General features: G+C 44.6%; 1 protein-coding gene across 7 annotated transcripts in view; it reads left to right on the forward strand.

The window, feature by feature from the left end:
* The window catches only part of NPHP3 (nephrocystin 3), a 45,493-nt gene extending 33,379 nt beyond the window's left edge, over window positions 1–12,114 (forward strand). For 3 of the 7 annotated variants that reach the window (XR_016232817.1, XR_016232814.1, XR_016232816.1), the window contains 10 exons: window positions 1,444–1,538; window positions 1,960–2,082; window positions 3,530–3,769; window positions 3,911–4,152; window positions 5,241–5,316; window positions 6,648–6,775; window positions 7,914–8,154; window positions 9,763–9,888; window positions 10,445–10,560; window positions 11,109–12,114. Coding sequence is in view for 3 of the 7 variants with exons in the window: in XM_008266202.5 (XP_008264424.2) it covers window positions 1,444–1,538; window positions 1,960–2,082; window positions 3,580–3,769; window positions 3,911–4,152; window positions 5,241–5,316; window positions 6,648–6,775; window positions 7,914–8,154; window positions 9,763–9,888; window positions 10,445–10,560; window positions 11,109–11,289 (1,518 nt within the window). In the remaining 4 variants the exon portion in view is untranslated. The remainder of the gene's footprint in view (window positions 1–1,443; window positions 1,539–1,959; window positions 2,083–3,529; window positions 3,770–3,910; window positions 4,153–5,240; window positions 5,317–6,647; window positions 6,776–7,913; window positions 8,155–9,762; window positions 9,889–10,444; window positions 10,561–11,108) is intronic. The other 4 variants (XM_008266202.5, XM_089331178.1, XR_016232815.1 and 1 more) reach the window with 3 other exon arrangements.
* The last annotated feature ends 606 nt before the right edge of the window (window positions 12,115–12,720 follow it).

Here is a 12,720-nt window from a genome sequence, read left to right on the forward strand (position 1 = left end):
TTGGGTTAGGTGTAACTTGTGGCTACTGTTATGCTGATTCCTGTGAGAGGTGGTTTCTACCAAGTGAATAAGATCTCAGATGTGCTGTACAACATCATCCCCATGGTTACCAGTGCTTAGACATTCCCTAACAGGGTGGGGCTCCTGTTTAGTGGTTTTACTGTAATACGACAGTTTTAAATCGAAAATGAGAAAGGGTTGTTTCCTTCGTTTCTTTCTGGAAGAGAATGTTCTTTTTGGTTCATGTTTCTGTGACGTGCTGATGTTACACACGTGTTAAGAGCATGGACTCTAGAAGCGCGGCCTCCTCCTCTCAATCCCTGGCTCTTCAGAGCTTAACAGCTCTCTTGCCGTGCACAGGTCCTGCTGTCCTGCTCCCGGGCAGACTGGCCCGCCTCACTCAGACCCTGAGAGCACCCAGGGAGCTGGTGCTGGGCCCCAGTGAGGCCCTGAGAGCACCCAGGGAGCTGGTGCTGGGTCCCAGTGAGGCCCTGAGAGCACCCAGGGAACTGGTGCTGGATCCCAGTGAGGGCCTGAGAGCACCCAGGGAGCTGGTGCTGGGTCCCAGTGAGGGCCTAAGAGCACCCAGGGAGCTGGCGCTGGGTCTGGGTGAGGCCCTGAGAGCACCCAGGGAGGTGGTGCTGGGTCCCAGTGAGGGCCTGAGAGCACCCAGGGAGCTGGTGCTGGGTCCCAGTGAGGCCCTGAGAGTACCCAGGGAGCTGGTGCTGGGCCCAGTGAGGCCCCGAGAGCACCCAGGGAGGTAGTGCTGGGTCCCAGTGAGGGCCTAAGAGCACCCAGGGAGCTGGTGCTGGGTCCCAGTGAGGGCCAGGTCTGGGTGGGGCCCTGAGAGCACCCAGGGAGCTGGTGCTGGGTCCCAGTGAGGGCCTGAGAGTACCCAGGGAGCTGGTGCTGGGTCTGGGTGAGGCCCTGAGAGCACCCAGGGAGCTGGTGCTGGGTCCCAGTGAGGGCCTGAGAGTACCCAGGGAGCTGGTGCTGGGTCTGGGTGAGGCCCTGAGAGCGCCCAGGGAGCTGGTGCTGGGTCTGGGTGAGGCCCTGAGAGCGCCCAGGGAGCTGGTACTGGGTCTGGGTGAGGCACTCAGCATCTACGTGTGTGCTGCATCCGTAAACAAGATGTGTTTGTGATTTCACAGGCTCACCTTTCTCTGTTGTGTATTGCTTTGACTTGGTAACTTTTCACCTTACGTTTCTGAGATCTTAAATGTAGTAATGAAAACTTTGAATTAAAATGTGTTTTGAGTTATTAAATAATAGTAGGAAATTTTATTTTAAATCAGCTTATCACATAAAGATATCTTGAATTTAAAAGTATCCTGTGATTTCTATTCTACAACTGTAAAATTGAAGTAATGATGCATCCTTTTCACACTCACTGTGAGGTACATGGTGACGTGCATAAAGTAGAATGCATGTCGTTCTCCCTAGGCCTGGGAAACAGTGAGGCTGGAGTACCTGGAAGGGCCCACGCTTACTTCTTCATATAGGCAGAAGCTGATCAACTACTTCACCTTGCAGCTCAGGTAATGCAGATGTCCCCATAGTGTCTTTTGTGCTTCCCACACTTTTGTGTCCTTGTCTCTCTTTCTTAAACCTTAAGGTATAAAACTTCATTACTATAAATAGCTCTGCCAATTCTGTTAACATCAAGACAAGATGATCTTATAAGTCTTTTAATACACTTCAGTGACATCAATGCCGGATCATTTTATTTTATTCTAACTAAACAGTTTAAAATACATGTGCTTGTATTTGGGTCCATTGTGGGGTTTCTTAGTTTTTAGGGCAATACCTTTGGAGTTTGTTTAGTTAATGGTCCTGAATGTTGTGGAACTTGTTTTCATGGTTAGATTGGTAGAGGTTGGGGTGGTGTTCTGCCTTTCTCGTAGAGTGGCAGAGGCGCGCTGGGTGTGTTCCCTCCTTGAGCCGCCCTCTCCCCCGCAGTCAGGACAGGGTCACCTGGAGAAGTGCGGATGAGCTCTTGTGGCTTCTTCAGCAGCAGGGGAATAAGCAGCAGTTACACGATGGCCTGCTCAACCTCCTCGTGTCTCAGAATCTTTATAAGAGGTAAGAAACTTCTCCCAGGACGTCTTCCCAGGGGAGTCCATCCGCTCTCAGTGGGCGTGAACTGCACACAGCATGGGGGAGATGTGCGGGCTGCGGGGAGAGCTGCTGCTTCCAGAGGGAAGCGTGGGGCACCGCTGCTTCCTGGAGTCAGAGCCTCAGAGAGTGGAGACCAGTTTATGACTTCTTGCGTTAAGCAGGTGGAGCTTGAGCCTCTTGATTTAAGCGGCAGAGGCGGTTGATGTCTGCCTCCTGGGGCTGTCAGTGTCTCGGGTGTAGCTGTCAGATCTCACTCTCGCTCCACATAGAATCTGACTGGAGATGAACTTCACCCTGATGCGTGGGGGTTGTAATTCTTCCTGTTTCTTGTGGTTGGTTTGGGTTTGTCCGTGACAGAAACTTCTTTTTGTGAGCCAAGCTTGTGACCTACTAAGCATCACGAAGATGTGATCTGCCTTGCTTAGAGATTTCTGGGGAAATGGCTACATAATTTTAATTTCCTGAGTGAGCTCTCTCAGGGCCTGCTGCACCTCTTAAATTATTTCTGATGTCCACTCCAGTTTTTCGTGATGCCTTTCTTTAGCAGCTTCACTTACCAGCTTTCTTTACCAGATTCATTCTTTACCAGCTCGCCCATCCACCCACAAGTGAAGAAGCTTCTTGCCATTTAGTTCCTTGATGAAAATAGAGTAGACACTCCAGTAGTTTCTGATTTCCATCATTTGAGATAATTCTGGCGGTGGGATTGTCACCGCCAGAGGCCAGCTTGCTTCAATGCCATCTCCACGACACAGTAAGGAATTACAGATCCGAGAGATGAAAGGAGGAACAGTAGAGCAAACGTTTATTAAAGGGTGTTCCAAGGGAGGAGTGGGCCACTGCAGAGAGCCCAGGGCCACCCTTTCTGATTTGGGGTTTTTCTCCCTAAAGTGTGAAGGGCGTTGCCTGGCGCTGTGACCTTGGTGCTCATGACGGACATTTGTGATGGACCTCTGGGAGAGGCGTATACTGTGGATTCCCTGTGTGTGTGGCAGAGAGCTCCCATGTTGTCAGGATACTTGAAGCACAAAGTGAAACTCAGAGTGTGTGGTGTTGAGGGGGGATCTCGAGGGCCCTCCCCGGTCACTCAGTTGTCAGTATATTGTGAAATACCTAGAGAGGAATCAGATGCCTTTCCTTTGGTGAGAAACCATGATGACAACAGCGACAGCAGCCAACACCGTGGTGCCATCATCTGCTGTAGTAACAGCCGTGGCGTGTAGTGCCGGTGTCCCCGCTTCTGTGCCCGAGTGTGGTGTGGTGTAAGACGTCAGATCCCTGCTGGAGAGTGTGCAGCTAGGAAGTGCTGGAGCTCAGATGCCTGGCAGTCTGTCTCCCCTCACCATACTGTAGTCCCCTCCTGATAAATTGTCAGTAACTTGCTATGAATTCTGCCGTTTTCATTCTACAGAGGACGTTTAAGTTAGTTTTTCATTAAATTGCTGTCATGTCTGGACACAGAGGACACTTTGCTGAGTTGCTGAGTTATTGGCAGTTTGTTGGCAAAGACAAAAGCGCGATGGCAGCAGAATACTTTGAGTCATTGAAGCGGTATGAGAAAAACTGTGATGGCGAGGAGAACATGATTTGCTTAGCTGATCTTTATGAAACCCTGGGGCGGTTTCTCAAGGACCTAGGCCTCCTCAGCCAGGTAAGTGGAAGTCAGGAGACAGGGTGGGCTTTTACTAGCTGCTCATCCCCCTTCCCAGGAGGTAATGCCACTTGCCTGTGTCATGCTGAGAGCTGTACAGCACTTCCCTAACTTTCATTGGCCTTTCCCCTGTCTCCCCAGGCTGTAGTACCTCTGCAGAGGTCTCTAGAAATTCGCGAAACAGCTTTAGATCCAGATCACCCGAGAGTAGCTCAGTCCCTTCACCAACTAGCAAGTGTGTATGTGCAGTGGAAGAAGTTTGGCAATGCAGAGCAGCTGTACAAACAGGCCCTGGAAATCTCGGAAAACGCCTATGGTGCAGACCATCCACGCACTGCCCGGGAACTTGAGGCACTTGCGACTTTGTACCAGAAACAGAATAAGTAAGATGTAGATGAGTAGTCCTCTGGCTTTCTGCGGCGGGGTTACAGGTTGTTAATGTACAGATGTGGGAAGCATTGCTTTGTGGCTGTGTACTTTTCCTTATCCTGTGCATCAGGTTCAAATAGTATTTCTTGGTCAGAATCTTGGTGAGGTTGAGAAAATTATGACTGCGAGATTCATATCTAAAGATGCACAAAGGGTAGAGCGTGGACTTTGGAGTCTGTGGTCTTGGGTTGAGTTCTGGCTCACTCACCAGCATGGAGAATTGCACGCATCTCCAACATGGGGTCAACACTGCTGAGAGGCCACATCCGTTTCATGGACAAGGTTTCATGGGAACACAGCCACATATGTTTGTTTCTATTAGCTGCTGTTGCTTCTGTGCTCCAGGGTCGGGGTTCCTGAGGTGCAGCACAAAGCCTGGGATACTGCCCAGCCCCTCACAGAGACTGTGCTGACCCTTTGTGTCAGAGCCTCTAGGGCTGACAGGCACTGGGTGGCACCTGGCCCCTCACAGAGGCTGTGTTGACCCTTTGTGTCCAGGCTTCTCGGGTGACAGGTGCTGGGTAGCACCCGGCCCCTCACAGACTGTGCTGACCCTTCCTGTCAGAGCCTCTTGGGGTGACAGGCCCTGGTGGCACCTCTTCCCCCGAGAAATTGTTTCCTTGGTGCCATGATTGATCCTAGTGCATGTTATAATTTTTTAATTTCTTGTTTCATTCAAGTTTTCAGCAAATTTCACATTTGTATTTAGCTAAAAGTTAGCCTGTACAGAGAGAGGTGCTATATACTAAACTAAAATTGTGGATTTTCATTGTTAGGTTGGCCTGTAGAGATTCAAAATTAATTAAATCAGTTAAAAGAAATTATTCAGCTACTCCGAGAACTAGATTTATTTATTGTTTGTCAAATTTTGTTTTATGAAGGTTTTCATTAAATTTTTAATTACATTTGACTGCCACTTGTAGAATAATGCTATAAGTAAAAGGTTTTATTCTATGTAAGCACCATTTTCATTTCACTGAGGTATGCTTATCTTGTGATTATTTACATATTGTTTGACTTAATATACTTTTTTCTTTTTAAGATATGAACAAGCTGAACATTTTAGGAAAAAATCCTTTAAAATTCGTCAGAAAGCTACAAGGAGAAAAGGCAACCTGGTAATGAGAGATTGCTTTTTTTTGTTTGTTTTTTGTAAGATTTATTTAATTACTTGAAAGGCAGAGTGACAGAGTGAGAGAAAGAGACAGATAGATCTTCTACCCATTGGTTCACCCCACATATGGCTGCAACAGCCAGGACTGGGCCAGGCCGAAGCCAGGAACTTGGACCTCCATCCGGGTCTCCTAGATGGGTGGTAGGGGTGCAAGTGTGATCCTTCAAAGCTAGGATCAGAGGTAGCATCCAGTATGGGATACCAGCATCAGAGGTGATGGCTTCACCTGCTGCACCTCAATTTTGGCCCCTGTGTTACGTTTGAACCAAGGAGAAAAAGAGCATCCTCTGAATATCCTAAGTGTATAAACTTTGCATGGTTAAGAGCTTTAAATTCTAAAGTGACCTCTAGGAAAATACTAATTAATAGTTTTTATTTATAATACATCTCTAAATAAAATTATAAGAAGTTTAACTTGGACTTTTAAAATGTGGAACTATAAAGTTCGTTTGAAGGTTAGCCTGTGGATGATAGAATTTAAAGCTATTTCAGTCTTTTATGTAAAGGGTTAGAAAAGGGAATAAAAGGGATTGACATGCTGAATTCCTATGAAGAAATTCTCCTTGAGCATAAAAAATTATTTTCATGTTTCTAAATTACTGATCAAATCTAAATGTAGCATATTTGTGTATTTTTTCTTTTTTTTCTTTTTTTTTTTTTTTGACAGGCAGAGTGGACAGAGAGAGAGACAGAGAGAAAGGTCTTCCTTTGCCGTTGGTTCACCCTCCAATGGCCGCCGTGGCCGGCGCACTGCGCTGATCCGATGGCAGGAGCCAGGTGCTTATCCTGGTCTCCCATGGGGTGCAGGACCCAAGCACTTGGGCTATCCTCCACTGCACTCCCTGGCCACAGCAGAGAGCTGGCCTGGAAGAGGGGCAACCGGGACTAGAACCTGGTGTGCCGGCGCTGCTAGGCAGAGGATTAGCCTATTGAGCCGCGGCGCCAGCCGCATACTTGTGTATTTTAACTTAGAATGCTGCTTGTATTTCTAAGACCCTAATGAGTGCTTAGCAGTGGGGTTGGTAATTATCTGCAAGTGAATTGTTCCTAATTGTTTTGAAGCACTTTGAAATATACTGTGCTGAAATATCTCAGTCATTTTCATGATAGTGTTTAGTAAGAGTTACTGATACACATTGATTCAATGTGATTCTTAAAAGAATTGTCATCTAGAATTAGAGGGAGTGAAAGGAGGATGTTTTGAGGCCCCAAGATGGTGTTTCAGGACTGAGGCGGCACCCGCTCAGGTGGTGTCCATCTTTGTGTTTGCTGCAGTATGGATTCGCCCTTTTGCGTAGGCGGGCCCTGCAGCTGGAAGAGTTGACTCTGGGTAAGGACACGCCTGATAATGCGCGGACCCTCAATGAACTGGGTGTGCTGTACTATCTACAGAACAACCTGGAGTGAGTACCATGGTGTTAACAATGAAAATAAGTACCTAATGATGCCATGCTGTCTTATGTTTCCATCAAGTCTGAAAGCCAAGAAAAAAGTTGGCTAAAAAAAAAGCTACATTTCATGTATGAGGGATCATAGCATTTTTCCTGCCATTTCCTATTATTTTTTAAGGTATTTATTTATTTGAGAGGCAGAGTTATAGACACGGAGAGGGAGAGACAGAAAGGTCTTCCATCCACTGGTTCACTCCCCAGATGGCTGCAACAGCTAGAGATGAGCCGATTCAAAGCCAGGAGCCAGGAGCTTCTTCCGGGTCTCCCATGTGGGTGCAAGGGCCCAAGCACTTGGGCCATCTTCCACTGCTTTCCCAGACCACAGCAGGGAGCTGGATTGGAAGAGGAGCAGCAGGGACACAAGCCGGCATGCCTGTATGGGATGCCGGCACTGGTGCTGCAGTGTTGGCCCATCCTGCTATTTCCTTTAACATTATTTCTGAACTAGGAAGTTAACTCTGTAGCCTCCCTTCCATGGCATATGTATTTGTGAAGGATGAACTATGTACTTACTGCACATGAGACCCTGGAGAAGAAACCTGGGATTAATGGAGAATGAAGAAAAATGTAGATGGTTGCCATGTAGATGGTTGCCAGTTTTACTCATCATTTTACTTGGTTATATACGATTCACATAGTGTTCATACTTCCATTTTATAAAAATATTTTTGGATTTTAGGTGACAGAAAAATACAACATTTGAAACTTTGGATGTCAGTAAAAAGTAATTGATATTTAGTTCACAGAGGGCAGGTTTATTAAAAATTAGTACAAACTCTAAAGGGAGGAAGAATGAAGAGCAAGTCCTTTTATTTGACTTAGGTTTAAGAATGTTAAAGGTATAAACAGTTTGTTTTGGAAAACATTTGTCTTTTAGGAGAAGAGAATCAAAGCAGTCATCCTGATATTTTGTCCCTCTAAGCCTCAGGAACACAAAGGTGGGGGCATGGTGCAGGGGATGCAGAGATGAGTTTGAGCTGAATTCATTTTAACAGGGGTCTAAGAATAAGAGATTTCATTTTGTACTTAACTAGAGCTTCAGATTGTAGCGTGCAGAAAGGTTTAACCTGCTGCGGGGTTCCGTCCCTAGGACAGCTGACCAGTTTCTGAAGCGGTCCTTGGAAATGCGGGAGCGCATTCTAGGGCCGGATCACCCTGACTGCGCCCAGTCCCTCAATAACTTGGCGGCTCTGTGCAATGAAAAGAAACAGTATGAGAAGGCGGAGGAGCTTTACGAGAGGGCGCTGGACATCCGGAGGCGAGCGCTGGCTCCTGACCACCCTTCTCTGGCCTACACCGTGAAGCATCTTGCAATCTTGTATAAAAAAATGGTAAGTGAGCCTTGCATGCTCATGTGTTTTTTTTTAAAGATTTATTTATTTTAAAGAGTTACACAGGAGAAGGAGAGACAGAGAGAGGTAGAGACATAGAGAGAGGTCTTCTATCCTGTAGTTCACCCCCTAGCCGGCTGCAACAGCCGGAGCTGTACTGATCCAGAACCAGGAGCCAAGAGCCAGGAGCTTCTTCTGGGTCTCCCATGTGGGTGCAGGGGCCCAAGGACTTGGGCCATCTTCTACTGCTTTCCCAGGCCATAGCAGAGCTGGATGGGAAGTGGAGCAGCCGGTACTCAAACCGGCACTCATATGGTATGCCGGCACTGCAGGCAGTGGCTTTATCTACTAGGCCACAGCACCAGCTCCGCTCATGTGTTATTTTATAATAAGCCAGCAAGTTCGGTGTCTTCTGAAGGATAGATGTCTTTTATATGAACCTTCAAATTGTAGTGATTTATTTTTTAACATATAATTGAGTAGAACATTTCAAGAAACTATTTGAGGCTTAATGAAGACATTGGTTTAGTTTTGTTAAAATACATTCCAAATACAAGTGTGTTCATCAGCATCCTAGTTTAATCTTCCTGCATTTCAATTCTACAGTCCCACTGCTATTATGTTTGTTGTGAAAGCAACCACAAATGTAACAAGTCACACAGTGCCAGTGCTCTGGGAGGTGTCTTTTTAGTTGATTAAATGAGCATTTTTTTTGTGTCTTGACTTTGCCTACAATTAAATGCAACCATTCTTTGCCATGGGAGGGAAGTCTGGAAATTTTTTATCTGCCCTGCAACACAATGCCTGAGAAGTCTGCTGCATGGAGTCTGCTGTGTGTGGGGGACCCTTGCTGGCTGTCCCTCACTGAAGTTGTTATAGTAAGGATACACTGTTGCTGTTTCTCCCAAACTTTCAAGTAAAGGGAAATAATTTGGAAAATCTGGAAGGAACTTGGTTGGAAATCAGTTTGTAGTTTCATACCATCTTGTATATATGTGTATGTGTATATATATATATATTTGTGTGTGTGTGTATGTGTGTATATATATATATGTATATGGATTTTATTTATTTGAGAGGTAGAGTTACAGAGAGAGAGAGGGAGAACCATCCCCTGGTTCACTCCACAAATGGCTGCAATGTCCAAAGCTGGGCAATCCGAAGCCAGGAGCCAGGAGCTTCTTCTGGGTCTCCCAGGCAGGTGCAAGGGGCCAAGCACTTGGGCCATCTTCCAATGCTTTCCCAGGCCGTTAAGTAGCGAGCTGGAACAGAAGAGGAGCAGCCAGGACTGGTGCCCGTATGGGATGCCAGTGCTACAGGTGGAGGATTAGCTTACTGAGCTATAGCACCTGCCCCTTTGATGCCATCTTGCAGTAGCAAATTTACTCTAATTGGCATATACAGAAACAGTGAGTACTGATAGGTGATCCTAAAGGGCTTTGCACATTATCAAAGAATGTGTTTCTATAATCACTGTCACTTTACCTACAATTGTACTAGATTGTCACTTATCTATAAACTTTTTCCCACAAAATTATTTTGAATGTAAAATTCTATTTATTAGAAAAGCTCTGATCACTAGTATTGATTATACTTTTGTTTTTATAGGGAAAACTGGACAAAGCAGTACCTTTGTATGAATTGGCTGTTGAAATTCGACAGAAATCTTTTGGTCCAAAGCACCCTAGTGTAGCCACTGCCTTGGTGAACTTAGCAGTTCTTTACAGCCAAATGGTAAGTCCCCACGTTGTAACTCTTCATAAATGAATGCCTTTAAGGCATAAAATATAGCTGTGAGGTAGGCGTAGCACAGTACAAATTGATTACAGATGAGTACTAATGCCTCCTTTTTTATTACTTGGATAAATTTTCAAAGTTATAGTAGTAAGGTGGTCAGTCCCTCTGGGTGTAAAACACCAACTGCTTGGTTCAGAACATAGGCTTACTTTTTTTAAGTTCCAGAGATTCCCTCTTCTCTGTCTTTAAGCCTGTACAGCATTTGCCTGTTACTGAATGAGACTGTGTAGTACCCATTGTGTAAGAATTAGGTTTGTGCTTATTTTATTGGGTTAAAGTTAAACACTTACCAAGCCAGACTTAAAACAGGCTTCTAACTTTATGTTGCTTTTCTCATTTTTATTATTCATAACTTAATGTTTATTTGTATCCTTTAGGAGACTGTTAACATTTTAAATGTGCTTGCCAACGTAGGTTGGCCAGCTAAGTGTAGGATATGCTAATACTAACCTTAGAAACTCAGTGTGTTAAATGAGTATTACTTTTTCTTAAGAAAAGACACAAGGAAGCCTTGCCATTATACGAAAGAGCATTAAAGATCTATGAAGATAGCTTGGGTCGGATGCATCCTCGAGTTGGAGAAACATTAAAAAATTTAGCTGTGCTTAGGTAAGAATTTCTTTACGTTCCTCCTGCAGCCTGATGCATTAAAAAGAGTCTTGACTCATCAGCACAAATATTTATTGCTGGGCCTGTTTTTTTCCTGGAGGGAGGAAGGCATTTTTTGCTGATCTCCTCTGATTCTAAAGCAGTCTATGGGAGCGAAACGAGGGCTACATGATGTAGGTTTGCAGCGGCACCTGTCACAGCAGACAGCAAAGGATGAGATTTGTAGCTAACTGGCTTTGGGGTGATCTGAGCAATTTGCTGTCCTCTGGGCATTATTTGTTGAGTTTTGCGTTTGCTTTTGTCTTGGGATCCACTCCCACTGCATCCATTACAACATGGTCATCTTCCTGGTGTGCACGAGACACTGGGGTGTCACACTGTGCAGAGAGAAGTTTTTGAGAAATCCATTTTATTGGTCTGCCCCAGTGAACACACTGGGAAAACGGGACATGGAGCCGTTACCACAGCTTGTCTTTCTTTATCTCATAAGGGCATTTAAAATTGTTAAAGGGGTCACAGTTTCATTTTAAATTGTTTCCTTCTCAAAGCTATGAAGAAGGGGATTTTGAAAAAGCTGCTGAGCTATACAAACGGGCTATGGAAATAAAAGAAGCAGAAACATCACTCTTGGGTGGAAAAGCTCCTTCGCGACATTCGTCGAGTGGAGACACCTTCAGCTTAAAAACGGCTCACTCGCCTCACGGTTTCATCCATCAAGGCCAGAAGTAACGGCAGAACTCACAGCCCTTTGCCCATGTAACGTAGAATGAAAACAACATTCAGCACATTGGAAAACAAAAATGTCAACAGTATTTATTTGTGCTAATGACTTTATATGAAATTGCACGGGACTCTGTTAAGCGTGAGTTGGGCTTGTGTCTGACTTCCCTACTGTGTGAGATCCAAGGATGCAGATGCTAGCCCTGCATGCTGACCAGCAGTGAGTATGAGGCCTGCATCTCTTGCTGCGCAGTTACACACGGAGTCAGAATCCATGCACGGCTCCTCAAGCTCCCTTAGCCATGTCTTTGTTTCTCAGCAGTAGTCTGACACAATTCTCTACCTCAAAGAGTTTCAAGGATTTAAAGAGATAATGTTTAGGAAGGTATGAATTGTTTTCAGTGAAATAAATTGCTCATAGCATTTGGGATTACTTTTTTTTTTTTTATTCTGTCAACAGATGAAGATCAACTGCTTTCTGTGCTCATTGTGCATGCATTGGCTCAACCCCACAGACAACAGCCATACCAGGGCAGGCTCTGTAGATTTGAGCTGTCCCAAAATATGGACCTAACATTCTCCTCTGCTCTCATAAGTGGCCTAAATCTGTCTCCTTTACCTCAAACTCAAATTAGTCTGGTACTTTTATATTGAAAGCTAAATATTTTTTACAGTTGTATAAGTATTGCCACAGTTTGGATACTGTTTTATACCTTTTATATTATTTATACATAAAATCAATGTTAATATGTGTAAGATTTCAACATGTATTATAAAGATGAAAGATGTAATAACTATACTTTGCTATTTAAAATAAAGTGCAATTCCAAGTTCTCTGTTCCCCACTCTGGTTTATAAAAGGTTATATTTTGCATAATTATTTAAGAAATACTCTGAACAAAATAAGAGGTAAATGGTTTTAATAACCCCTAAATAGTTTGTCCCACCTGAAGAACTCTGTAGGGTTTTGGTTAATATTCACAGAGTGATGCCCAGACCACATCACCACCACCTGGGGCTTATGAAAAATCCAGACTCTCAGGGTTGTCTCCAGCCCTGCTAATCAGCATGTGCATCTTAGCCAGGTTCTCAGGGGATTCATATGCTTGTGAAGCAATGGCCTAATTCTGAGCATGACAGTGGTAAGTTAGGCAGGATCTTGAAAAAAAATGAGCACCCTGCTTATCCTTTTTGAGAGAAGTTCAAGAGGAAAAAAACCTAAAAAGATAAAATAGGAACATATTTTCTTTACTACTTAAAAACATTTAGTAGGACTGTAAGTCGATTACCAAAGTTGAATGACTTGTCAACTATAACTCATCTCTGTGCTAAGGCAATTTGGGGGCTGCTTTTCCATTTTTTTGCATTAGAATCACCAGTATTTACAAGCCTAGTCAAACATGAGGGCTTTATTCTAGAAATAGCTGCCTACTTAGAAAG

The sequence above is a fragment of the Oryctolagus cuniculus genome, chromosome 4, assembly GCF_051225735.1.
Source record: "Oryctolagus cuniculus isolate XC-2025 breed Fujian yellow rabbit chromosome 4, ASM5122573v1, whole genome shotgun sequence".
Taxonomy (NCBI): Eukaryota; Metazoa; Chordata; class Mammalia; order Lagomorpha; family Leporidae; genus Oryctolagus; species Oryctolagus cuniculus.